Consider the following 26,759-nt stretch of genomic DNA (forward strand, 5'->3'; position numbering starts at 1 on the left):
ACTACTACGACAAAATATTATTAAATTAAAACTTCATTCCAATTATTATCAACCTTTAGATTCATGCCATCATAACTTTAAACCTGATTCCAGCCTGATTCCTAGTTGTAGCTCCTTCAATAACTTAATGCGAGGCACTGCAGGGTCTACAGCTCCACCCCTACCAGTCTACTGTGTATTACATGTGTTTGTATTTGACACAGTGAGCAGGAATGGTGACACACTCCCACCCAGGACGGAGGCCTGTCTGCTGCTGTGCCCTGCACTGAAAGCTGTATTTCTGAGGTATTGAATTTAGTAATGAGGGTAAAAACTGCATGGCATATCACCACATGGTGGAAACCCAGAACACAGAACCACAAAGGAAGTCCTGCTTTGCTCCTACACTAAAGCACGCTGCTCAGAACGTTTAACAGGATCAACAGGCGCTCTCCTCAAACACGACTACATGCACAAACAGCACGGGGCCCAGCGCTCAGCTGAAGGCCGGGTTTCGGACCCCAGACAGCGAGCTGATGGACACACTCTTTCCTCTGAGGAGGGTGACCGAGAAGATGAAGAAGCAGATGCTCATGACGCCCAGAATGATCACGCCTGAGATGAGGGCGCTGGTCACCGTGTTCATCTGGAAGACTGGAGCTTTCAGCTGGGCTGAATTCAGAGAAGGAAAGAAACACAGCAGGGTTCGTTACTGTTAGACAGGCCAAGTTCAGACAGCAGCTCAGTGTAGATCAATGGAGATCAATGGAGGTCAGAATAGATCGGTAGAGATCAGTTTAGATCAGTGTAGACCAGTATGAGTGTAGATAGTGAAGGTCAGTACAGACAGATGTAGATCAGTGCAGATCTGTTTCATTCCTCCTAATGGCCAGAAGGCGGTGCAGATGTTGAGTCTGTATACCGATCAAATCACTGGCTCACTCCAGGTCCGGTTCGTTGTTCTACTTGTGAGCAGTTTGCATACAGCTTGAAGATCACGGGCCAGGCCATCATGAAGCTCTGTTGCAGGGAGCCTTTCCACCATGTTGGTCAGAGCAGCAAATTCGCAACCTAAAGGCCACGGCGGCAGGCCCCCCTCTTTCAGTGGGCTGACTCTACCGTGGCATCTCCTCTGGTCCAGGGACTCCTCCTGGACCTCCCAACACCTCCCTTGTTGAGGGCGGCTGTGGTTCAGTGTGGTTCAGCGTCTTGCAATCAGGAGGTTGGTTGTTCAATTCCTGTCTCCCCCTGTCTGCATGTCAAAGTGTCCTTGGACAAGACACTGAACCCTAAATTGCCCCCAGTGGTTGGACTGAGCGCCTTGCATGGGTAGATGTGATAACGCAGTGTAAAGCACTTTGGGGTCTGCTAATGCAGAGGAAAAGCACCATGTAAGTGTAGAACATTTACCGTTTTGATGTGCCCGCCTCGGCTGTTATCACCATGGTTAGCGTTAGCTTAGCCGCTGCGGTGGGGGTGCCGTTTGTGCACACCTCGCTTGGGTTACAGGATCCTGGCTGTGTTAGTTTAGCCATTGCTTGCAAGGCCATGTTGTACTATTTCCCCAGCTTACTGGGCCCCACCGTGGCCAGTTCCACCGTGTCCGGTCCCACCGTGGCCAGTTCCACCGTGGCCGGTTCCATCGTGGCCAGTTCCACCGTGTCCGGTCCCACCATGGCCGGTTCCACCATGGCCGGTTCCACCGTAGCTTCTCCACGGTTGGTTGAGACGTCGCTCCCTTCTTCCGGCTTATTGATGCCAATCCTGTGTTAGTGACACCATTAGCATTAGCTTGTGGCCGCTGTTGGTGCCAGCTCAGCCTGTGACTGGTGGAGGCAACAGTCACACCTCCGTTCCCGGTGCATGGCGCCTTTAGCAAGAGGGCAGGAGGACAGGGGAACTGACGTGTGGTTGATGTGTGGCTTCCTGTAGAGGGCGTTCCATTGGTTGTGGCCCTGGCCAGATAAGAGGCTGTCACCATGGATGCTAGTCTCTCAGATGGGTTTGCCGTCTGAAACTGCAGGGCAGTTTAGGGACAGTGGTCCGTGTGGGGCAGTGCAGATCACATCGATGCTGGAGCTTCATGCAGTACACCTGGCCCTTAAGCCATACCTGAGGGGAAGGCCCGTACTGGTACAGTCAGACAACACCTCGGCCAACTTCCACATTGACCACCAGGGCGGCATCAGGTCCGTCTGCTTTTTGTAGGGCTCCCAGCGGCTTCTCAGGTGGGCTATGGGCTGTCTGGCCAACCGGAGAGCCTGAACCTGCTATTGGACACCCAGTCCCATCAAGGTCCTCTACTTGGAGAGTGGAGCCTCTACCCGTGGGTGGTGCTGCAACGTGGAGTCTTTTCGGCAGAGTCGCCTCAGAGGAAGCGGCCAACTGTCCACTTGGTTTTCCCTGAGGGGAATCACCAGCCTCTGGCCATGATAGGCTGAGGCACCCTGGTCCAGAGGGCCTCCATTACACCTCTGTCCGATCTGGTGAACACCTTACAGAACTCTCCAGGGGGGTCACATGCTGTTGCTGGAGGCCCCCATCTTTCCAGCTTGGTCATGGCTTTCCATGGAACAACGCGTTCTGTGCGTGTTCTCTGCTGTGGTGTGAAGCTGCTTCACTTTGTGTGAATGCAGACACAAAGTGAGCCACATGGAGAGAGCAGAGCATGAAGACGCATCAGGACTTCAGCTGTTGGGCTTATTCTGTCTGAACCAGGGAGAACTTCCCTCTCTGCTCTCGGAGCTCTCAGTCCTGTTCCAGCTGTGTGGCAGCTGTTTTCATTTTGTTGCTGGTACCAGCTATCAGCCTGTAATGCAGACAGAGGGGAGCAGGGCTGCTGTCATTTTGGACTTGATGAGAGAAAGAATCTCTTGTTTCGTCAGAATGTCTGTATTTCCCTCTCTGTGGTGAGCTGATGGCACCACTCCAAACGTTAAACACTTTGGAAAGTGAAAAGTATCTGACGACAAAAGAAAGAGCCTTTTGTTTTAAAGGTAACGAATAGTGAGACGAGTTTCAGGCTAAAGAAAAGATGTGAGCAGCCAAAGTGATTCCAGATCGAGACAGAAGGTCAGCACTCACCCAGCTGGGAGTTGTTGGTCGGTGTTTCATCTGAAAGAAAAGAACAATGAAGTAAAGAGCATTTACCAGAAGTACAGATAATGTCTGATGTATTCAACTGAGGGCGCTCAAAGGTTGACACTTTAGATGTTTTGGTTGTTGCTGTTGTTTCTCCCATTTTAGCCACGTCACATATCAAACCACTTATCAGGTAAACTCACATCTTTGTGAGTGACAGTAAACGAATCAGAGACACACTTTCTCTTCCAAGGCATTTTTTAAAGGCATTATTAAGTTTCCAGAGCCAGTATTCTGAGAGGTGCAGTCGGAAGCAACCTGACTTAAGAGTTTGTCTCGTTGAGGGATGAGTCAATATTAAAGACCTTGAGGTAAGATAAGATGTTTACAGACACATCCAGGGGAAACAGAGGGGTCATGAACCACATCTGCTTTCAGAGCTCCAAGGATCAAAACAGCAAACAACTCAAAGCTGGTGGACATGTCTCCAGTTACAGTCAAGAAGATAAATAACCACAGGGTGGGGTTTTTATTCTAAACAGGAAGGGTCCCATCTTCTAATGGACTTAGGGGAAAAAATGCATCAAAAAAAAGAAAGAAAAAACTCATAAAAATGAAATTGTGATCGGTATGATAAAACACAGTTTTTCACAGCTGAATAAAAGATAAGGGAACGAAAGAAAATCCGAAAAGGCTATGATAGAGTGAGAGTATGACTCATTATTGGAGATGATTACACCGCTGTGGAGCTATTTGTGACTCTACAGCGGCTCTATAGTGACTCTACAGCTCCTCTATAGTGACTCTACAGCTCCTCTATAGTGGCTCTACAGCTCCTCTATAGTGGCTCTACAGCTCCTCTATAGCGGCTCTACAGCTCCTCTATAGTGGCTCTACAGCTCCTCTATAGTGGCTCTACAGCTGCTCTATAGTGACTCTACAGCTCCTCTATAGTGGCTCTACAGCTGCTCTATAGTGGCTCTACAGCTCCTCTATAGCGGCTCTACAGCTCCTCTATAGTGGCTCTACAGCTCCTCTATAGTGGCTCTACAGCTGCTCTATAGTGACTCTACAGCTCCTCTATAGTGGCTCTACAGCTCCTCTATAGTGGCTCTACAGCTCCTCTATAGTGGCTCTACAGCTGCTCTATAGTGACTCTACAGCTCCTCTATAGTGGCTCTACAGCTGCTCTATAGTGACTCTACAGCTCCTCTATAGTGGCTCTACATCTCCTCTATAGTGGCTCTACAGCTCCTCTATAGTGGCTCTACAGCTGCTCTATAGTGACTCTACAGCTCCTCTATAGTGGCTCTACAGCTGCTCTATAGTGGCTCTACAGCTGCTCTATAGTGACTCTACAGCTCCTCTATAGTGGCTCTACAGCTCCTCTGTAGTGGCTCTACAGCTGCTCTATAGTGGCTCTACAGCTCCTCTATAGTGGCTCTACAGCTCCTCTATAGTGGCTCTACAGCTCCTCTATAGTGGCTCTACAGCTGCTCTAAAGCGGCTCTACAGCTCCTCTATAGTGGCTCTACAGCTCCTCTATAGTGACTCTACAGCTGCTCTATAGCGGCTCTACAGCTCCTCTATAGTGGCACTACAGCCACAGCTCCTCTATAGTGGCTCTACAGCTCCTCTATAGTGGCTCTACAGCCACAGCTCCTCTATAGTGGCTCTACAGCTCCTCTATAGTGACTCTACAGCTCCTCTATAGTGGCTCTACAGCTCCTCTATAGTGGCTCTACAGCTGCTCTATAGTGGCTCTACAGCTGCTCTATAGTGACTCTACAGCTGCTCTATAGTGACTCTACAGCTGCTCTATAGTGGCTCTACAGCTGCTCTATAGTGGCTCTACATCTCCTCTATAGTGACTCTACAGCTCCTCTATAGTGGCTCTACAGCTCCTCTATAGTGGCTCTACAGCCACAGCTCCTCTATAGTGGCTCTACAGCTCCTCTATAGAGGCTCTACAGCTCCTCTATAGTGACTCTACAGCTGCTCTATAGCGGCTCTACAGCTCCTCTATAGTGGCTCTACAGCTCCTCTATAGTGGCTCTACAGCTCCTCTATAGTGACTCTACAGCTGCTCTAAAGCGGCTCTACAGCTCCTCTATAGTGACTCTACAGCTCCTCTATAGTGACTCTACAGCTGCTCTATAGCGGCTCTACAGCTCCTCTATAGTGGCTCTACAGCCACAGCTCCTCTATAGTGGCTCTACAGCTCCTCTATAGTGACTCTACAGCTCCTCTATAGTGGCTCTACAGCTCCTCTATAGTGGCTCTACAGCCACAGCTCCTCTATAGTGGCTCTACAGCTGCTCTATAGTGACTCTACAGCTCCTCTATAGTGGCTCTACAGCTCCTCTATAGTGGCTCTACAGCTCCTCTATAGTGACTCTACAGCTCCTCTATAGTGACTCTACAGCTGCTCTATAGTGACTCTACAGCTGCTCTATAGCGGCTCTACAGCTGCTCTATAGTGACTCTACAGCTCCTCTATAGTGACTCTACAGCTGCTCTATAGTGACTCTACAGCTCCTCTATAGTGATTCTACAGCTCCTCTATAGTGGCTCTACAGCTGCTCTATAGTGACTCTACAGCTGCTCTATAGTGACTCTACAGCTCCTCTATAGTGATTCTACAGCTCCTCTATAGTGGCTCTACAGCTGCTCTATAGTGACTCTACAGCTCCTCTATAGTGATTCTACAGCTCCTCTATAGTGGCTCTACAGCTGCTCTATAGTGACTCTACAGCTCCTCTTTAGTGATTCTACAGCTCCTCTATAGTGGCTCTACAGCCACAGCTCCTCTATAGTGGCTCTACAGCTGCTCTATAGTGACTCTACAGCTCCTCTATAGTGACTTTACAGCTGCTCTATAGTGACTCTACAGCTGCTCTATAGTGACTCTACAGCTCCTCTATAGTGACTCTACAGCTGCTCTATAGTGACTCTACAGCTCCTCTATAGTGACTTTACAGCTGCTCTATAGTGACTCTACAGCTGCTCTATAGTGACTCTACAGCTCCTCTATAGTGGCTCTACAGCTGCTCTATAGTGACTCTACAGCTCCTCTATAGTGACTCTACAGCTCCTCTATAGTGGCTCTACAGCTGCTCTATAGTGGCTCTACCTTTGCATTCACATTGTGAAATAGAAACAAACATTTGATTTTAAAGGTTTCCTCTCTGTCTTATTTCACTTCTTGGTGACACATGTCACTCTTGAATTATGAGTTTACTAAAATTTCGACTGAGTCTGCTGAAATAGGTAAAATTGCAACGATACTGAAATATTAAAAAATAGCAAATAAGCTGTTATTTGGGATACTAAAATGCTCCGTCCATCCTGTGTTGGTTTGATCCTGTGTTGGGCTGATGCCAGCTGACTCTGAGGGGAGGTTACACCTGGACAGGTGAGCGGCTCACTATACTGAAACGTCATATCACTGAGTGAGCTGAAAGTTACCTTCCTGATTCAAATCATGTCTGCAGTTAGCAGCTGGACTTCACAGATTTTAAAATGCACTGCTTGATCGGATTCGTCTGGTCTGTTGGTAAGATTAATCAGTGCATGCTGAGTGTGCTCAGAGCATCTCCATATAGCTCCATGCATGACGTCCCCAGCCCAAACAAATCAAGACAGAAGAATTATGGACAGCTGAAAACTGTCCAGAGGTACGAGTTTGATTCTCATAGTTACAAACCAAGTGTTTGTGGTGGAGTTGCTCAGGCTACTAAAAATGCGGCCGACCTCCAAAATCCAAGTGCATCAACCAAGTGCTTCCAAGTAGACAAAGGCTACTCTCAGCCTGGTGCGTTCAAGAGCACCCGTGACCAAAGTGCTACCACTGCAGAGGAGAACGCAATGCCGCGGAATGTAGGTTTAAACACGAGGAATGTCAAGCATGTGGAACAGTGGCTAATACCGCAAGAGCCTTCCTGAAAGAAACAAAACCCAAAGGAGAAGCTGAGACTGGGGCTGGGAAACAGGAAGCTGATGTTCAGATAACACTCAAGAGCAGCACGGAGGAAGTAGCGCTGACTGTTCAGAGGAAGGCCCTTTGCATTACTGAGCAAGAAGCTGGGGCGTAAAAGTGAAACACAGCTGAGGAAAGGTGAGCCATGAGACAGAACGGTAAGAGAGAGTTTGTTTTGAGATGAACACAGACTCCAGTCTCACAGTAACAAAATGACATCTAGAACAATGTGGGAAAACACCAAAATTCCCCACATCAAAGCAGTCACAATCACAATCACAATCACAATCACGCTGGAGACCGATACTGGGGAGCCGCTCATGTTAAAGTCCAGTAGCTGTTTATGTTAAAAGAAAGGGGCCACACTGCCTCTAGTGGTCATGAGAGGAGATGGCAGTCTGCCTGGCTGAGCCTGACTGGACTGGAACGAGGTAAGAGCCAAACAGAGTCAGTTCAGTCCATCACATCCACTCAGAGAAGAAAGAACCAACTGTGTCATTACAAGACATTTTCAAGGAGGAGCTGGGCACTTTAAAGGGCTCTGAAGCCACTTTTCAAGTCAGAGACAACGCTGTTCCCATAGGGCAGAGGCAGCTGAGAGACGGACACCGGAGACAGCGCTCCAGAGGTACCACCCTGAACCCACAGGGCACGCCCACATCACTGTCACAGTGTCGTCACTTGAGCAGGATCCAACACCCAGAGGAGAGTTCAGGACAACGATGGAGAGACTCTCTGGTGGAATTCACCTGGTCGCTGTGTCAGGAAGTCATTTCGGCTAGTGGAGTAAATAAAGCCGATCATCTGGAGATTTGGGACGGTGTACTAAGAAGACTGAAGGAGGCTGGACTACGCCTCCAGAGGGACAACTGCACCCCCCTTTCAGGGTGATGGACCTAAGGTATAATGTTGACACCCAAGGACTACACCCAGTGGATGAAAGGCCAAAGCAGTTCCAGCGGCTCCAGCCCCAGCAAATGCTATGGAGTTCCAGTTGCTCTTGGGTTATTGAGGAACTACAAGTTATTTACCAACCTGGCAACCCCGTTAGCATCATTACATGAACTGCTGAGACATGATGGGAATGGAATGGACAAGACGAGAGGCTTTTCAGAAAGCTAAGGACATGTCAAGAACATGTGATGTAGTTCACCACCCTGCAGACTGAAAGCTCATTCAGTCACGATGCTTCGTTTCATGGTCGTATTTTCGCACATCGTGGAAGACGGAAGTGAGACACTGGTTTCTCATACTTCACTACCTGCTGAAACAAGATGTTCTCACTTAGAGGAGCACTTGCTGACATATTTGGATTTGAAAAATTGAAAACTTTCACAAGTGTTTGTACAAATGCAACTCCACCATCCACACCAATCACAGGCCACTGATCAATCTGCTAAATGAAAAGAAGCCAGCTCCCCTAATGGGATCACCAAGAGTGGAAATGTAGGCTGCGAAGCTCAAAGCCTACAAGAACCACAGTATCCAGCAACCAATGGCCAACGCGCCGTGCAGACCGCCATTCGGACAAATTAAGGGAAGAGGAGAGGACAGAGCCAGTTCCAATCATGGACATGTTGGATAAATGCAAATCAGACAAAGAAATGGACGGCAAGTGACGCAGTTTCAGCACAGGTACATTACTGCCTGCCGAAAGCGACATGACCTTCAAAGCTTTCCTCCAGAGGAAACTGGAGTTCAGCGGAAGACGTGGCTGTGTTCTCTGAGGAGCTCCAGCTGTTCTCCCAAACACAGGAAGAGAACCAACGCTCAAACACATGAGGCTCACAGGGGACGGACTACAAGGAAAGGAATGGCTCCTTCTCACATGTGGCGGCCAGGGATGAATGGAGATGTAGAGGCCACTGCTGAGGCACGTCAGGAATGTGAGAGGCATCAAGAAGCACCTGCCGCTGCACCACTGTGGCGCTGCACCCCTGCACCCCTGCACTGCTGCACCCCTGCACTGCTGCACTGCTGCACCCCTGCACTGCTGCACCCCTGCACTGCATCGCTGTACCTTTGTACCTTTGCACCACTGCACCCCTGCACTGCTGCACCGCTGCACCACGACACCCGTGAGAACGGCCTGAGTCACGGCCTGAGCTGCATTGGTCCGATCCAAGGAGAAATGCTTCTCATAATTGTGCCTGCATGTTCAAAATGGCAGGATGTTTACCCAGTGGAAAGAAGCACCGCCCAAGTCACTACTGAAAAACTCAGACGGGGCTTCAGTATTTCTGGAACACCAGAACTGCTTGTGTCTGACAATGGGACTTGCTTCACAAGTTCAGAGTTTCATGTAGCAAAGTGGCATCAGGCTGCTGGGTTCCAGCCATCCTCCCTGAACTGGCAGAGAGACCGGCTCAGACCTTCACACGAGGCTGGAAAACCATGAGAGAGGGGACGGTGCAAACAAGGTTTATGAGATTCCTGTTCATGGTCCAGATCACACCTGCCACAGCAACAGGTGTGTCACCAGCAGAGCTCAGACCGCAGACCGAGGTCCAGCCTGGATGAGCTTCTCCCAGACCGGAAAACCAAAGTGCCACAGAAGCACCTGGAACAGAACGAGAGTCACGACACACGCAGCAAACAGGATTTCCATCTGGGGGAACCGAAACGGGTTCCTGGTTCATGTCTGGTGGTGAAGTGGTGAACTGGCACACAGGTCCGGTGAGAGCCAGACTCCCAGATCCACTAGAGTTAGTGTTATTTCCAGACCAGGTGTGGGTTCACCCTCTGAGCTGATCACCCCACTCAGACCTGCTCCAGACATCCACACTGAAAAGCTTTTCTTTTCTTGAGCCAAAACATTCTGCTGGAGAGAGATTCACACGTTCACCTTAAAGACTCTGTTAAAGCATGTTTTAGTTTCACAGTTTTGCTCGGTTTTGAGCCATTCTCAGCAGTCTGTTATTGTGAAATCTCCTGTCTGAATTCAAGTTTTTTGGTTAAAGGCGGGGAAGCTGTGGCATGCTGAGATTTGATGCTATTATTCTAAATACTATTTGTGCTTTTTCCAAGTAACATTAGAACATTGATGGCACTACTGCTGCGTTCTGGAGATACTATACAGTTTAACCAGCAGAGGGCGAACTTGCCTTGATCAGACTGAATACCAACGTTAGGGAGAGAACAGAAAGTAGAGGATGTAACAGGTTACATGTGCATACTATGAAAAGTTCAGCCTAATCTTGGAGAAGTGTCCAAAGTGAATGTGGCCATGATGCAGCACCAGCCACTCACAGACCACATGGGGAGGAAACTCATTGACCCTCATGTTTCAGCAGCTGTGTGATTCACATCAGAAGAAAGACATGACAGTAATGTTAAAGTAGTCTTTACCACTGCGAGTGATGATCGGCCCAGCGGTCAGGACAGCATTTCCAGATGCAGGGTTCGATTCCCCGCCCTCAGAGACATCCCTCTTCTTTCTGCTGCCACAGATCTACAAAGCAATGACAGAGAGAGTTCTTCTGAAGCCTCTGAGACGGCTCCACAGTGCTGATGTGGCACATTCAGTCTCTATGGTGGAATCCAAACAAATTCTGAGTCAAGGATGAGACGTGTCCTCATGATGCTCAGACTCAGAGGAGTCAGACCCAAACGTCAGAAGGTGATTCTGATCAGATCCTCGGGTTTGATTTAATGAACAGAGAGGATGTGAAGACGTGATGTATCAATCGTGGAAATATAAATATTCAATATCTCGAATCTGCTGCAGAGACACTATCACTCCTGAATGATTTTAAATATTTCAGTAGAATTATACAGATCAACCCAGGTTTAGGGATTTAGAACAGAATATGAACTCTTGGTCATTCTGAAAGAGAAATGTTATTTAACTGAGAGGTGTACAACCTGCAGCTCTGAAGCCACACATGGCTCTATAACCACTTCTTAGTGACTCTACAGCTCCTCCATAGTGGCTCTATATCTTCTCTCTAGTGGCTCTACAGCTCCTCTATAGTGGCTCTACAGCTCCTCTATAGTGGCTCTACAGCTCCTCCATAGTGGCTCTACAGCTCCTCTATAGCGGCTCTACAGCTCCTCTATAGCGGCTCTACAGCTCCTCTATAGTGGCTCTACAGCTCCTCTATAGCGGCTCTACAGCTCCTCTATAGTGGCTCTACAGCTCCTCCATAGTGACTCTACAGCTCCTCTATAGCGGCTCTACAGCTCCTCGATAGTGGCTCTACAGCTCCTCCATAGTGACTCTACAGCTCCTCTATAGCGGCTCTACAGCTCCTCTATAGTGGCTCTACAGCTCCTCCATAGTGACTCTACAGCTCCTCTATAGCGGCTCTACAGCTCCTCTATAGTGACTCTACAGCTCCTCTATAGTGGCTCTACAGCTCCTCTATAGTGACTCTACAGCTCCTCTATAGTGACTCTACAGCTCCTCTATAGTGGCTCTACAGCTCCTCTATAGTGACTCTACAGCTCCTCTATAGTGACTCTACAGCTCCTCTATAGTGGCTCTACAGCTCCTCTATAGTGACTCTACAGCTCCTCTATAGTGGCTCTACAGCTCCTCTATAGTGGCTCTATAGTGGCTCTACAGCTCCTCTATAGTGGCTCTATAGTGGCTCTACAGCTCCTCTATAGTGACTCTACAGCTCCTCTATAGTGGCTCTACAGCTCCTCCATAGTGGCTCTACAGCTCCTCTATAGTGGCTCTACAGCTCCTCTATAGTGGCTCTACAGCTCCTCTATAGTGGCTCTATAGTGGCTCTACAGCTCCTCTATAGTGACTCTACAGCTCCTCTATAGTGGCTCTACAGCTCCTCTATAGTGGCTCTACAGCTCCTCTATAGTGACTCTACAGCTCCTCTATAGTGACTCTACAGCTCCTCTATAGTGGCTCTACAGCTCCTCTATAGTGGCTCTACAGCTCCTCTATAGTGACTCTACAGCTCCTCTATAGCGGCTCTACAGCTCCTCCATAGTGGCTCTACAGCTCCTCTATAGTGACTCTACAGCTCCTCTATAGTGGCTCTACAGCTCCTCTATAGTGGCTCTACAGCTCCTCTATAGTGGCTCTACAGCTCCTCTATAGTGACTCTACAGCTCCTCTATAGTGGCTCTACAGCTCCTCTATAGTGACTCTACAGCTCCTCTATAGTGGCTCTACAGCTCCTCCATAGTGGCTCTACAGCTCCTCTATAGTGACTCTACAGCTCCTCTATAGTGGCTCTACAGCTCCTCTATAGTGGCTCTACAGCTCCTCTATAGTGTAGCCACACAATCACCATTTATGAACTCGCTGCAGTGTGTGTGTGTGTGTGTGTGTGTGTGTGTGTGTGTGTGTGTTTGTGTGTGTTCTTGTATTTCTGTCCTTGTCGGGGCCAAATGTCCCCACAAGGATAGCAAAACGTGCAACGACGTGCCTTGTGGGGACCTTTTTCCGGTCCTAAGTAGGAGAAACAGTGTTTTCTTGACCATGTTGTTGTTACTGAAAAAAGTAAAAGTGCAAAAACATTTCTTTAGGGTTAGGCTTTGTTGTGGTGTGGGTTAGGGTTAGGGTAAGGGTCAGGGTTAGGGGCTAGACATGAATGGGAGTCAATGGACGGTCCCCACAAGGATAGAAATACAAGACTGGGCGTGTGTGTGTGTGTGTGTGTGTGTGTGTGTGCTCACTGGCATGAGCATGGGGCAGTCGTCTGCTCGGCACAGCTTGGTGACGCAGTGCAGGAACACTGTGGACATCTTCTGGTTCTTGTGCTTCACAAAGCGGAACACCTCGAAGGCGAACCGGCCCATTTGGCTCTTTCCGTTCTCAAAGACGGTGGTCTGCGGATCTTTTTCACAGCTTTCTCAACAAAGACACAATCAGCCAACGTCAACGGATGCTCATTTGTGCAGTCAGCATGTTGTGTGGTGAGTGAGTGCTCGGTGTTTCCTGTGGGTTTACCTAAAGAAAAGGTCGTAGCGGAGGTCATCGTTGGGGTTTCCAGAGGGCGTGGTGTAGCAGTAGTCCATCAAAACATTCCACCTGTTCAGGTCAGATAAGAGTTCAGCGCACAGCTCAGGAAGTACCAGCAGAGAGGTCCTCCACTATTTTTGACTCTTAAAGTGAGGCCAGACCTCCTCTGAGGGGCGCTAGAGAGCAGCAGGGCAGCACGCCTGCTTGCCTCAGGCCTTTCTGCCTGTTCTGGACTTTCAACCCATTTTTTTAAGTTTTCTACCTGTTTTTTGATTTTCTGTCTGTTTTCACACTCTCTGCCTTTCTTGGATTTTCTGCCTGTGTCTGGACTTGGTTTGTTGTTCAAGCTGTCTGTATGGACAGTGGTGCATGAACAGATCCTGTGTGGGGACAGCCACGGGTCTCATCAGCTCCAGGAAGTGATGGCTTGTGTGCTTGAAGGCACTGGGGGAGTGGGCTATGTGTTTGGAAAGTTTTGGCAGAAGGTCAAACTATTAGATCCAGAAGACAGCTTTAGGTTGGCTGTAATGTTGAAACCTGGATGAGGACTGAGTTGTGCCTTGTGCTGAATACTTTGTCCTGTTTCTTTACAGTGTATGGAGCCTGATGAATCTGTCCAATAGGACTGTTTTGGAGCCTTTCTCTGCTGGCTGGACTGGTGATGGTATTCATGTTCGCAGCACCGTACAGCCTGCTGTAACCTGAACAGGGAGCCGGTCACTGGAGTGATGGCCTCAAATCTACTGGCTCAGGTCAGACCAGCAGCTGCTGCAGACCATGAAGACTTTTCTTTGGCAGACCTGATAAAAGTACAATATAATAATGCAGTCGTGATAAAACAAAGGCATGAATTAGGTCCTCAGCATCAGGAAATGAAGGAATCGCTCTAATCTTTGAAGTGTTTCTGAGGCGATAAGAAGCCACTCTGGTCATGTCTTTACAGCGTAGCTCAAAAGAAATGGTTTGGTCAAAGAGCCCACCAAAACATTCTGACTTTGTCTTTATAATGAATCATCAGAGACAGAGTAACACTGTCAGACAGACAGCAGAGTCTCTGCTGTGGGCGAGAGCGGGTCTACCTGGACAGGTGTCCAGTCCGTCTCAGGGCCAACCCAACCATACACTCTCACAAAGGGGCACCGAGGGGCAATTTAGAGTTACCAGTTAACCTCACAGTGCCAGGAAGCTGAAGTGCCGGACACACACGGGGAGAACATGCAAACTCCACGCAGAAAGGCCCCAGGTCCTGGCCAGTATATGAAGAGCGCTAATCACTGCGCCAAATCATTGATAATCAGCTTCTGACAGCTGAAAGACAGGCCTGAAGATGATCTACTCTGGAGAACCAACAGCATGTAGAACTGTGAATCGCCTGCGCAGCAATGAAATGAGGTCCCAAAGGAGCATCAAATATGTCCTCACAGTGACAGAAAAAGAGAAAGTGATAATGGAGCCAGTACAGAGCCCTGAGGAACCCCATTCCTAACGACTCAAGACAGAGAGAACGCGTCGTTAAAGAAAACACAGTGAGATCTCTGACAGGCCGCTGACGCACTTGACCTGAAGTGTGGACTGAGAACAGTAGAGTAGAGCAGACAGAGGGGACACTGTGTCCCTGGACGGGACGTAGAGCTAGAGTGAGTAGAGCAGAGGGGACACTGTGTCCCTGGACGGGACGTAGAGCTAGAGTGAGTAGAGCAGAGGGGACACTGTGTCCCTGGACGGGACGTAGAGCTAGAGTGAGTAGAGCAGAGGGGACACTGTGTCCCTGGACGGGACGTAGAGCTAGAGTGAGTAGAGCAGAGGGGACACTGTGTCCCTGGACGGGACGTAGAGCTAGAGTGAGTAGAGCAGAGGGGACACTGTGTCCCTGGACGGGACGTAGAGCTAGAGTGAGTAGAGCCAATACCTTCGGTCCAGGTTTGAGGCTCGAACTGCAGCAAACACCCTGGTCTTCAGGGTGAGTCCGGCCATCGGGATGGACAGCTGCTGGACGTAGGATGAGTCCTGCACACACACACACACACACACACACACACACACACACACACACACACACACACACACACACACACACACACACACACACACACACACACACACACACACAGCATTCTTTCTTCAGTTCACAGTGATCACTGAACGGGGTACAGGATTTCAAAGTCACTGAAAATAAATGTGGAATCTAGTTGAACTGACAGAAACCTCCTGGTTCTGGGACCAGACGGGTCCAGAGCGGAGAAGGACTGATTAGTTTTCGGGTGCAGCAGAACCTGGAAGGGATCATGTGAACTCACGTTGTACAGCAGCAGGTTCAAGGTGCTGATAAATGTACCGTTGCTTTCCTTCACTGAGATGGCAGCAGCCGACCTTCAGAGGGACGGAGAGACGGAGACACCGTCAGACACACCCTGGAAGACATCCTGAGACAAGCTGAAGGAAACCAGTGACAGAAACCTGGACTCTGACCCGGCCCCGGTGACCGCAGAGCCCTGACCCGGTCCTGACACGGTCCCAGTTACCGTAGAGCCCTGACACGGTCCTGACACGGTCCCAGTTACCGTAGAGCCCTGACACGGTCCTGACCTGGTCCCAGTTACCGTAGAGCCCTGACCCGGTCCTGACTTGGTCCCAGTTACCGTAGAGCCCTGACACGGTCCTGACCTGGTCCCAGTGACCGTAGAGCCCTGACCTGGTCCTGGTGACCCCAAACAGCCTGTGCAGGGAAACCCTTGTGGGGTACTTACGAGGCCAGCCGGGTGATGAGGACCAGGTACTTACGAGGCCAGCTGGGTGTTGTTGACCAGGTACTCCAGGGGGTAGCTGCAGCTGAACTGGTAGAGCAGACCGGGCAGGTAGCTGATGATGGTGGGGGGGTCGGGGGTGTCAATGTACCCCGAGATGTTTCCGATCTGAACCAGGGACAAGTTCCCATAGGCGTTGGGACCCTGAGCCGTGGACACCTGGAGGGGAGACATCTGAACAGTCAACCTGCCCCTCCTCAGACCCTGCTCCTCTCAGACCAGCTGGTCCTGGTACTCCTCCTGGGTCTGGCAGTACCCTTCCTGGCTCAGTCTGTTCCACATCGTAGACTTCGCCATTCAGACCAGTGTTATTGGAAATTCAGTTTTGCACTCATTCCATTCCGAATGAAGACACACTGGTAAAAAAATCAAACCAATTTCAAAAATGAATTTAAATCAACCGATCTGTGAATTCTGGCCGGACCGCAGCGTTCACAGAGGACGGTCGGAATTAAATTAAATTGTTGAAATTGCAGCATTGCTGTTGAGACGGACGAATGCTTGAGGTTCTGGGCTGAAAACTGCCTTAAAATACAAACAGACTGAGCATGCAGGTTAAAACAGGATTGATGCCATTAGCTGTGGACTCCTGCGGTGATAACATGGATCTCCCACAGCGTGGGGACTGGACGGCGAGGAGCTCCGGGCCGCCCTTCTCACCACCAGGGCGTTTCCGCAGGACTCCAGCGTGGCCAGGCTGATGCTGAAGATCACCACGGTGGGGAAGGTGTTGTTGTTGATGAAGCCTCGGCAATGCGCGTCTCCATGACGACCGTTGAGAGCCAGGTCGGAGTCGGTGTAGCCGGAGAAGAGGACGGGGCAGAAGTTGATCTTGAGGGTGATGGTCTGCACGCCGCAGTACACGCTGATGTCTCGCTCCGCTGCACAGGAAACACAAGCAGAGGCGGCGGTCGTCACTGCTTCATCACACCCAGCCTCCGCCTGGCCTCGCCACGGAGGAACCGAGTTCTCCATACGGCGTTCTGTCCTGGGGGCCCGGCGGGAGTCGGCTCACCGGGGAAACGGCTGTGAAAGTTGGCGTCACAGTTGTATCCGTTGAACTGAGCTCCAGATGAAGACGACTTACTGAAGAGTAAAAGAATCAGAAATATATGTTCCATTTCAGCACCTGGAACAGAGCAGAGTTCACAGTGAGACACGGAAAACACAACTTTAAAGAACCCAGTAAGATGCCACAGGTTCTTCCACGCCTGTCCTGAGACTTTTCAGCTATCTTTGACTTGAGGAAACTCTTCAATCCCAGCTGGCAGCAGCAGAGGCAGAGGACTGCCAGCGCCGTCACCTCCCAGCACCCGCTGCAGAGGCGCCATCAGCTCGGTCGCTACAGAATCTACAGGCTCGTCTCCGCGTGCACGTCTCCGCGTGCACGTCTCACTGCGCTGTGAAAAGCTGCCGGACGCAGACCCGTCCCGAGGACGGGGCCGGAGGACCACTCACCCGGGTTCCTGGAAGCCTGCGGGTTAGCGGTTCTCCATAAGCTGGGCGCAGGCGACGGAGTGGTCCGCACAGCATCCCTACCAGCAACTGGAGACAGGACCCGGAGCCGGGGGGAAAAAGGGGGTCCCAGACATAAGAGATTCATTATTTGAACACATCAACAAAAAGGGCTGTCCAGAGCCAACATGGGAAAGTCCATCAAATCTGAATGTGTTATACAAATCCTTTCACGGCCGCCGAAACATGAGCAGGTTTTGAAGTTTCCCACTCATATCCTTTCGGCCCAATCTGGCTCTGTCACTGCTCACAAATGGTTTGACGCCGCATGAGGTCCGGCGGCGGCGGAGGGAGGGAATTATCTTTTCATCGCCGCAGTGGCCCCGGCCCGCTGATTGACCCGTCCCGTTCTCCCCGTGCGGAGCCCGCCTCGGGAACCGGGGGTTTCACGCTTTGTGTGCAGCGGGGCTCCGTCAGCACGGCAGCAGGCGATCCGCCGGACGGCCCGCTGGCCCGATCCCCGAGGCGCGCTGAAAGAAAGCCGGCTCATGGAGTTTCAGGGGATTAGGTCACCGTCCCATGTTCCATATGGAACGCTGCACATGTGATGAGCTTCCCGGAGACTCACAGGGATCCTGTGAACCGAGACGGAGACAGAGGACAGAGGACAAGCGGGGCTGTTGTGTGGCTCAGAGGCTGCAGCGCCGCTCTGCTCTCTGGACGCCAAATGAAACCAGTGGCCGCGGAGCTGGGTGTCGCTTTACACTCTGCACAGCCGCCGCAGCTGCTTCAAGGGTTCCCACTCCTTTAGACGTCTAAGACCTCTTTAGGCCACATCTTCTCCGCAGTCCCACAATGCTTTGTGAGTGAGAGCTGGATAGTAGCAGGACTGTTGAGTCTCCAGCTTCTGCATCCATGTTGAGGAAGGATCACACGTTAAATACGTCCGTTTCGGCTGTCTTTATTTCCATCTTAGCACCGGGAGGAGAACATCGGTAGCTTCATTCAGACAGTTCCCGCTCACAGAACGTTAACGTAAAGTGTCAGGTGACATCACAGCAAAAAAAAAATAAAATAAAATAAAATAAAAAAATAATAATAATAATAATCATAATTTCACGACAGTCAGAGGTCGATTTATGTTACATGAAACGTAACATATAACTCACCATAACAACACACTGGAGAACTAATATAATTATAATTTTCATGACAGGGGGGCATAACTCTGACAAAGGGGGACACAAAAATAAAAGTATAAATGAGAGCATTAAACTCAACACCCCCTCTTGCTCTCATCGACTCAGACCATACATTTCAACCACTTTCTTAATCTCCAAAGAACCATTTCTTAAACTTTGTAATTTTAATTTTTGTAGCAGGTTTTGTTAACATGTCTGCAACCATGTCCTCTGATGGGCAATATGGCTGTCTTGCCCTCATTCAGTGCTTCGTGTATGAAGTGATACTTCAGATCGATGTGTTTTGATCTCTGTCTGTTCACTGACTCAGTGCGATGGCTCCTTGATTGTCTCCATGGATAGTGGTACAAGTGCGTACCTTGTTATCCATACCACTTAACAGTGTGCTAAATGCATGCTTTCCTGAGAAGTGGTTGCGGGACCTATGTACTCAGCTTCACAAGTTGACAGAGCCACTGTAGGTTGTTTCTTTGACTTCCATGAAAGTGCAGGGCCTTGTTTTGTCGGGCTGAAACAGTATCCTGTAGCGCTGCGTCCATCTTTTACAGAAGATGCCCAATCTGTAGGCAATCGATGTAGGCAATATAATTACAATTTTCATCATATGACAGGTGGGGCATAAATCCGATAAAGGGGGGACACAAAAATAAAACTATAAATGAGAGCATTAAACTCAACAAGGACGTACACAGTTCAGAGGTGACGCAGACTTTAGCTGACAGAAGGGAAGCGACTGCTTTTCTCAATAACATTTCTTTGTGTCGAGCTCAGAGAGTAGTTTCACCTTTCTTGTCTTGAGTTGACAGCAGTGTGTCCTTCCTTCCCTTAATTCCAGCAGTGTGTCTGTCCTTGTCTTCTTTTCAAAGTGTAGTTTGTCTGTTGCTGCCTTGAATTCAGAGTGTACTTTCACCTGGTTTGTCTTGATTTCATGGTATATTTTGACCTCTGACCTTCCTACTCTTAATTTCAGAGTGCAGTTTGTCTTTCATTTGTCTTGACTGCAGTGTAGTTTTTTTTTGTGTGCGTGTGCTTCACGGACCGCCATATCCACACACCACACACACACCGCACACACACCCACGAGCACACACGCCACACACACCATACACACACAAGCACACACACCACACACCACACACACACAAGCACCTCCTCCTCAGCCCTCCTTCTCTCCACCTCCATGGCTCAGCCAGGAGCATGATCTCTCTCTCACACACACACACACACACACACACACACACACACACACACACACACACACACACACCAGTGGCGAGTGTTTGGACATGCTTACGTCTGTTCAGACGTTGTTAGATGTGTGAATTAGGAGTAGACAGTTTTATTTAACGCTCCGTCACTGAGCTGGACGGGTCCTGGCGGTTGTTGGTGTGTGTGTGGGTGTATTTCAGTCAGTGCTGATCTCACGCTTCTCTGATCATTTAAACAGCTGTTGATTCTAAAGATGAACAAACAGTTTGAATTATTTTCCATTTTGAGACTGAACTTTGGTAATTATCATCTTGGTGGTGACTAGGAATTATTATCAATCACAAATTTCTTTGATTCATAATTCAAAATTTCTATCGGTTAATTTTCTGTAATTTACCCATTTTTCAGTGAATTAGTCATTTGTCACTTTCTGATTGATAATAACCTCATTCGTCAATGATTTAATATCTAAATTGCTCTGTGATTTACTCATTCCCATATAACTGATTATCTGAAATTATTGAATAGATAACAATTTATTCCAATTAATAATTGATTTTGGATGAATTACTTTAATTACTTAACTGAATTACTTACAGTTTATACTGTAATTGATTGTAATTAGTGACTGACATTTAATGATCTGTAAATATTAATTAGTAAATGACAATTTACACAAATAAATAATTTAATAGAATGACTTAAAGTGATTAGTTACCTTCGGTAATCCACATTTTAGTAATTTCATTACCAACAATCCCCAGACGCAGCGGAGTTACGTCTCATAGCAGCACATTCAATAGAAAATGTATTTCCAAAACTAATGGTAATAATGCATCTGATCTGTCATGCACTTTGCATTCATACATGTTAAAAACATGAAAATACAGCTAAATGAGTCATGTCAAGCCAAAAACAAACTGGTATTAAAGACCATACCAGTTTTTGTGATACCTGACAGCTGCTACAAGGCAGACGAAACAAATACATTTAAAGAAGAACTGTCGAAACTGAACAGAGTCCTTACTGAACACCGACAGCATTGATAAAACACACAAAACATTTTTGTTTACCTTCAAAACTTGACAGAAATTGTTTGATTAAGAAAAATGCTTAATAGAAAACATGTTTAGACGCACCATGGTTCACAGAATGCCTGAAACAATACACTTCATAGAGAACTGAAGCTGATGAGAAGGAACATCAGAAATATTGAAAGAAATTAACTATTACTATGCAAATGTTAAGACAGGAGTACTACAGCAAATTAATAGATAGGAAGACGAAAGACATTTGGAATGTATTCTTCAATATAATTAAGAAAAATTCAAGACAAACTGCTGTCGCTCTCCACAGTCATGTACCCATCATGATGAAAACACTGATGATACGAATGACCAGGGTGCGCATGGTTTCACTGGTCGACACTGACTGAACGGTGTCCGAGCCGCTTTGTCCTGGAGAGACAGTGTCTCACTCAGAGAACACAGGTTACCACGGAACTGAACATTCTGTGTCTCCACACAGTTACAGATTACACATGTGAATGGAGTCTGTAAGACACACTGTGCGGAGACTGAGGAGGCGGAGTCAAGCAGCCCTCGGGTTCCCCCTCAGGACCTCCGGCACCATAAATCGGATGAGACGTCACCGCCAACGGTGCCTGTGAACACAAAAGCCACCCATTGAAGAACCACAAACAGGTGTACACAGTGCTTGATCGAGGGACACCACCAGGCACTGGGTGTCACTGCCTCATGCTGGGGCACCAAACACAACCCCAGCATGGCCGACCCCCCCAAGACGCAAAGGTCGAGAGGAAGGGCTCAGAGGCCACCCAGGCTCCCGGCCCTCTGCAGGCCAACTGGCTGGGTGGGGCGGACCCACCCCACCCTCAACACAGGGGCATAGAAAAGACATCGTCAGTGCATGCTGGCACCCAGCACCCGTTCCCCAGAGGAGGTAATAGCTATGTTCAGGTTGTAGAACTTGGCAAAGGTAGACGGGCTCAAGCAGGGGGCAGCTACACAAAAATCAGAGAGGCTGGCTCCTGCCACAAGGCCCAGGAGGTTGCAATGCCTCGCATGGAGTGGGCCCTCACTCTCCCAGGGGTCGGAACACCCGAGTCTACGTATGCCTGACAGTTCACTCCACAATCCAGACGGACAGCCTGGATCTCCATACAGGCTGATCCAGGCGCCGGAGATGGAAGCAAACAAACAGCTGGTTTGTTTCCCTGAACGCCCCTGTTCGCTGCATGTATGCCTTCAGGGATCTGATTGGCCATAGCCATGCCCTGTGTAAAGCCTCTCCGTCTGCGCAGGGCTGAGGGATTTTATTACCACTGGCTGGTTCATGTGAAAATCCGAGAGCAGGAATGCCAGGTAAGGATGCAGGATTACCTTGGTGTTCTCCAGTAGGGATCTACAGCAGCTCTCATGTATAGACAGAGCATGTAGCTCTCCCACTCTTCTATCTTATGCTAATGCTAAGAGGAACACAGTCTTGAGGGACAACCACTTGATATCTGCCAATTCCAGAGGTGTGAAGGGTCCCCGTGGGGGACTAGAGGCCTCCTACTACAGGAAATAGGCTACAGTCACTCTCAGTCAGCCTGTTATCCCTGATGTGAGTGGCTTTGATATCTGCCACCATGGCCTTAATGGCGACTTTGCCATCTCAAGCATCTCCTGTAGGTAGTGGAGCAACTCCAGAGCTGTACAGGTCAGCGTGCCCACCTGGTTTGCCCTGCACCATGACTCAAAGAGGGCCCAGCAATACGATTCTCTTGTTGACGGGCCTCAAGCACCCTGAATGGTCGGCACCACTGACTGTGCCCAACAAACTGGCCCTGTCAGGGGCCAGGCCCAGACCCTCAGGCCCTGGCGAAAGGGGTGGAACAGAGCCCCCTGCGCCTGACTCAGTAGGTCCAGCAATCTAGGAGTTCCCTTGGCCTCCTGTCCAGGAGAGGCGCCATCCCTAATAACCATGTCATGTGGGGCCACTTCGGGGCCAAATGAATCAGCCTCACCTTCTCCACCTGAAGCTTCTGCAGCAGGGTAGGAAAAAGGCAGGGGGAATGCAGAGGCCGCTAGTGAGCTATGGCAAAGATGCCCAGTGGAGGGTCGTCCCTCTCCAAAAAAGAACAGAAGGAGAGCGGGACAGGTCTGCTGCCGCACTGCTGAAGCAACAGTACATCTCCTCGATCACCTTGGGGTGTAGTCTACATTCCCTTGGGGCCAGGCTATCCCCAGAGAGGAGGTCCGGCCCCAAGTTCACCCGTATGATCACGTGCATGGTTTTGATTGAGAGTTGCTTGGCAGCCCAAGTCCAGAGGCTGTGGGCCAGCCGGCATAGAACCCAGCACCCCCTGTCGGTTGACATATGCTGCCATCACTGTGCTGTTGATTCTCATGAGCACTTGACGACCCCAGAGGCTCAGTGCAAAGTGCCGGAGGGCCAGGTAAATGGCCCTTAGCTCCAAAATATTGATATGCTGACCCATCCAGGCCCCCCTTCAGCTCCCGCTGGTGCCTTGGCCTTCACAGATTGCATCACATCCTGCCAGGGATGCGTCTGTGGAGACCACCTGGCAAGGCAGCACTGGAACTTAGTTGACTGCCCCTCGAGATGTTGTCTGGGGTTTCCCACCACTCGAGGGCCGTGCACAGCGTCCTGGGATGCCCACCGTGGCCTCATGTTGGCTCTTTGGCATAGCCCTCAGGAGAAGAGACACCATCTGCATCATCTCTGACATGAAGCCCAACAGGCAGAGGCAGAGCCTCCAGGAAGGCCTGGCTCCAGGCCAAAGTTGGGAGAGGCAGGCCCTCAGGGAATCCTGCCTCCCCTGAGTCTGAGTCACCAACCCAGCCCTGGCATCTCGCCACATGCCAGGAACTGGGTGGTCTGTGAGGGCTGTAACCTGCACTTCTTGCTTTGAATTTGCAGCCACAGACTCTGGATGTGTGCTAATAACACTGACAAATGAGGACGACACAGCTCATCTGTCTGAGCCGACAGCCAGTTGTCAAGGTAATTCATTATGCTGAGACCACCGCAGTGGCCCCAAGACCGTATCCACACATCTGGTGATGGTGCAGGGGGCTACTGATATGCCGAAGGGAAGGACGCAAAACTTGAAGGTCCTGTCTTCAAAAGCAAACCTGTGGAAGCATCTTTGCCCCTCCCAAATGGGTTTTTGGAAGATTGCCTTCCCTTTCCACGACAGGGAAATAGCGGGAGTAAAACCCCGTCCGCCGGTCCTCCTTCCCCACTTCCCTGATGGCCCTCTTGTCCAGGAGAGTGGAGATTTCCAAGGGCAGAACCTCACTCGGCCGTCAGTCTGTCATAGTCAAGTATGCTGCCAGCCAAGTTGCTGGAGGGGCACTCAGGAATTGTAGGCAGCATCCCCGGGTCATTGTGGAGATCACCTAGGGGTCTGCCCCCAGGGCTTCCCACATCACATGGACCCCTTGGGGACAGGATCCAGCTGGGGGTTTCCTCATGTCAGGACCAAGACGGAGGCTGGATACCTTGTCTCCCCCCTTAACCCTGCCACACCTTGTCATTTCAGCCAACCCCTCAGATCCCCCTGAGTGCAGGTAAGCTGAGCGGACATGGGCTGCGGCGGCCAAGGTCGGTGCCAGTCACAGCCCTGCCTCAAGACCTCTGAGGCCTCATGTGCACATCAGCAGGTTTCCTGCTCCTGCTGAAGCAACTTAAATGTGTCAGACCTGAACATAGCAGATGGCTCCACCGGCAGCTGGAGTCGCCTCCCCCTGTCAACCAGCTGCAGCATGGACTGCAAGAGCCACAGGTGACATCTCACCCCCCAGAACCCAGACAAAGCTCTCCCTGCTGCCTCTACCTGCTCTCTCATCAGTTTCAAGACAAGTGAGGACACTCGCTACATCTCTACTACCAGGTCTACACTGTGCTCCTCCCCTAGCTGCTGAGTCTGTCATGGTGGGAGTGCTGTTCGACCCAAGCGCAGAGACAGAGACAAGATGAGGTGTGCAAAGGTTTATTCGGAGCAGAGAGTCACTAGGACTGCAGCCTGGCTGCAGTGCCGCAGGTTGGCTTAAGGTGAGGTTGTGGCAAGGTCGTGGGGTGGCGTGGGGTGGCGAGGCCGAGACGTGGCGTGGCGAGGTCGAGGCGTGGCGTGGCGAGGTCGAGGCGTGGCGAGGCAAGGCGACGTCGAGGCAAAATCCCTCACTGAGATGTGCTGGGCAGGAGAGCGCTTCTGCAGCAGCACAGCAGACCAGAGAAGATAACGATCCGGCACGGACCAGGTGGCTGGGAGAGGCTTAAATAGGCAGGCAGGGTGGCAGTCCCCAGCTGACTGTAATGAGTAATCAGCAGGACCCAGGGAGACTGGGACCGCCCCCTAGCCTGCCAGAGCAGAATCCTGACAGTACCCCTCCCTCAAGGGACGCCCCCTGGCGGACCACCAGGCTCTCTCAGGATGGTCCCGGTGAAACCGAGCCACCAGCTCCCCGTCCAGGATGCGGGAACGCGGAACCCACTGCCGTTCCTCTGGTCCGTACCCCTCCCAGTCAATCAGGTACTGGAAGCCCCTGCCCCGATGTCGGACATCCAATATCCGGCGCACTGTGTAGGTGAGCCCCCCATCGATCCACCTAGGTGGAGGAGGATCAGCAGGAGAGGGACAGAGGTTACTGAGTGATGGGGCTTCACCTGGGACACGTGAAATGTGGGATGGATCCGCAACGAGGGGGGAAGGGACAGCCTGACCGCAGACTTGCTGATGACCCGGGAGATGGAGAATGGACCGATGAACCGAGGCATCAGCTTCCTGGAATCAGACTTAATGGGGATGTTGCGAGTCGACAGCATGACCTGTTGTCCCACCTGATAGTCCGGGGCTGGAATATTATATCCCAACAGATGGATCAGACAACGGCGTGACTTCAATGAATGAGGCTTTATTCTCGCATACATTTCCCATAAATCCAGGGCGCGAACAGCGCCTACAAATACCCGACACGTGCTGACATCACCACCATGTGACCAACACCACATTTACCCCCCCCCCCCCCCCCCCCCCCCTGAAAAAAACACAACAAACAACCGCGTTCAAGCATAACGTAACAAAATAACTATTACATAACCTCCCTAGGTAAACTGGGTGGACTACCAGTTTACCTCCATAGCCCTGTGGATTATTCTGCCACATCACAGGCTATGTACCTAAACTCTGACTCAAAAATCTGTGACGTAGTCCCTGAGGTATGCAGGCCTCTGACGGGCCCTAACCGGACGAGCTTCTGGCCGCGCTGACTCAGATGGCCCAGCCAATTCACCGGGTTGCCCTGCCGGAGCCTCCATCGGCTCATGAAGTGGATCCCAAACCCCATCTGTCGTGACGAGATCCGAGGGAGTCAGGTGATCAGTCAGTGACGGTGGCGCCACCCATCGGAGACGACTGGCATGCCAGCGCGAACCATCTGCCAGGCGGAAAGTGGCCGGTCCCAGCTGTGCTGCGACCTGCAGTGGTGTGGACCAGAAAGAGAGCAGCTTGTGGGAGCGAGTGGGTCGCCGGACTCGAACCCAGTCTGACACGGCCAGCGCTGGATGCCTAGCCCGATGCTCCTTGTCAAACCGCTGTTTCATGCGCCGTTGCTGCTCTGCCACTCTGCCCCTGGTGGAAGTCGCCACTGCCGGGACGTTGCTACCAGGCCGACGCAAGCGATCCAGAGGGAGCTGCAGCTCACACCCCAGCATCAGGAGCGCCGGTGAACTGCCAGTCGTGGAGTGTGGTGTCGCTCTGTAATGCATTAGCGTGCTCTGCAGAGAGTCTGAAAATGGGAGGCCATCTGCCATGTGCGCCCTGAGCCCATTCTTAAGGGTTTGATTGAACCTCTCCACGCTGCCATTGGCCTGTGGGTGGTACAGGGCAGTCCTGATGTGCTTAATCCCCCTCCCCTCCATGAAAGCCACAAAATCAGTCGAGATGAACTGGGGCCCGTTATCCGTGGTGATGGCATCAGGGACGCCCCAGCGGGCGAACAGGGAGGAGAGGAAACCGATGACTACCGTAGTAGTAACAGACCCAGCAGGCAGTACTTCTGGCCATTTGGAGTGGAGATCATAGGCCACCA

The 26,759-nt window shown here is 50.5% G+C and overlaps 1 protein-coding gene across 1 annotated transcript; it reads right to left on the reverse strand.

The window, feature by feature from the left end:
* Positions 1–475: 475 nt before the first annotated feature.
* On the reverse strand, positions 476–16,893 carry LOC115395580 (zona pellucida-like domain-containing protein 1). Its single transcript, XM_030101173.1, has 10 exons — positions 16,788–16,893; positions 16,433–16,653; positions 15,750–15,931; positions 15,266–15,338; positions 14,878–14,975; positions 12,957–13,037; positions 12,683–12,854; positions 10,388–10,490; positions 3,064–3,093; positions 476–651 (listed from the first exon to the last, which is right to left on the reverse strand). Exons 1-10 carry the CDS (start codon positions 16,891–16,893, stop codon positions 476–478), a joined length of 1,242 nt encoding a protein of 413 aa, XP_029957033.1.
* Positions 16,894–26,759: the final 9,866 nt, after the last annotated feature.

The sequence above is a fragment of the Salarias fasciatus genome, chromosome 10 (assembly GCF_902148845.1).
Source record: "Salarias fasciatus chromosome 10, fSalaFa1.1, whole genome shotgun sequence".
In the NCBI taxonomy this organism is placed as follows: domain Eukaryota; kingdom Metazoa; phylum Chordata; class Actinopteri; order Blenniiformes; family Blenniidae; genus Salarias; species Salarias fasciatus.

Bases quoted from the DNA above. Each gene is read 5' to 3' on its own strand.
- LOC115395580 (XM_030101173.1), bottom strand. From the start codon at position 16,893: ATGGAACATATATTTCTGATTCTTTTACTCTTCAGTAAGTCGTCTTCA. The intron at 14,976-15,265 runs GTGAGTTCACAT...GTGTGTGTGCAG, and splicing joins TGAACCTGCTGCTGTACAAC to GACTCATCCTACGTCCAGCA. The intron at 652-3,063 runs GTGAGTGCTGAC...CTCTGAATTCAG, and splicing joins GACCAACAACTCCCAGCTGG to CCCAGCTGAAAGCTCCAGTC.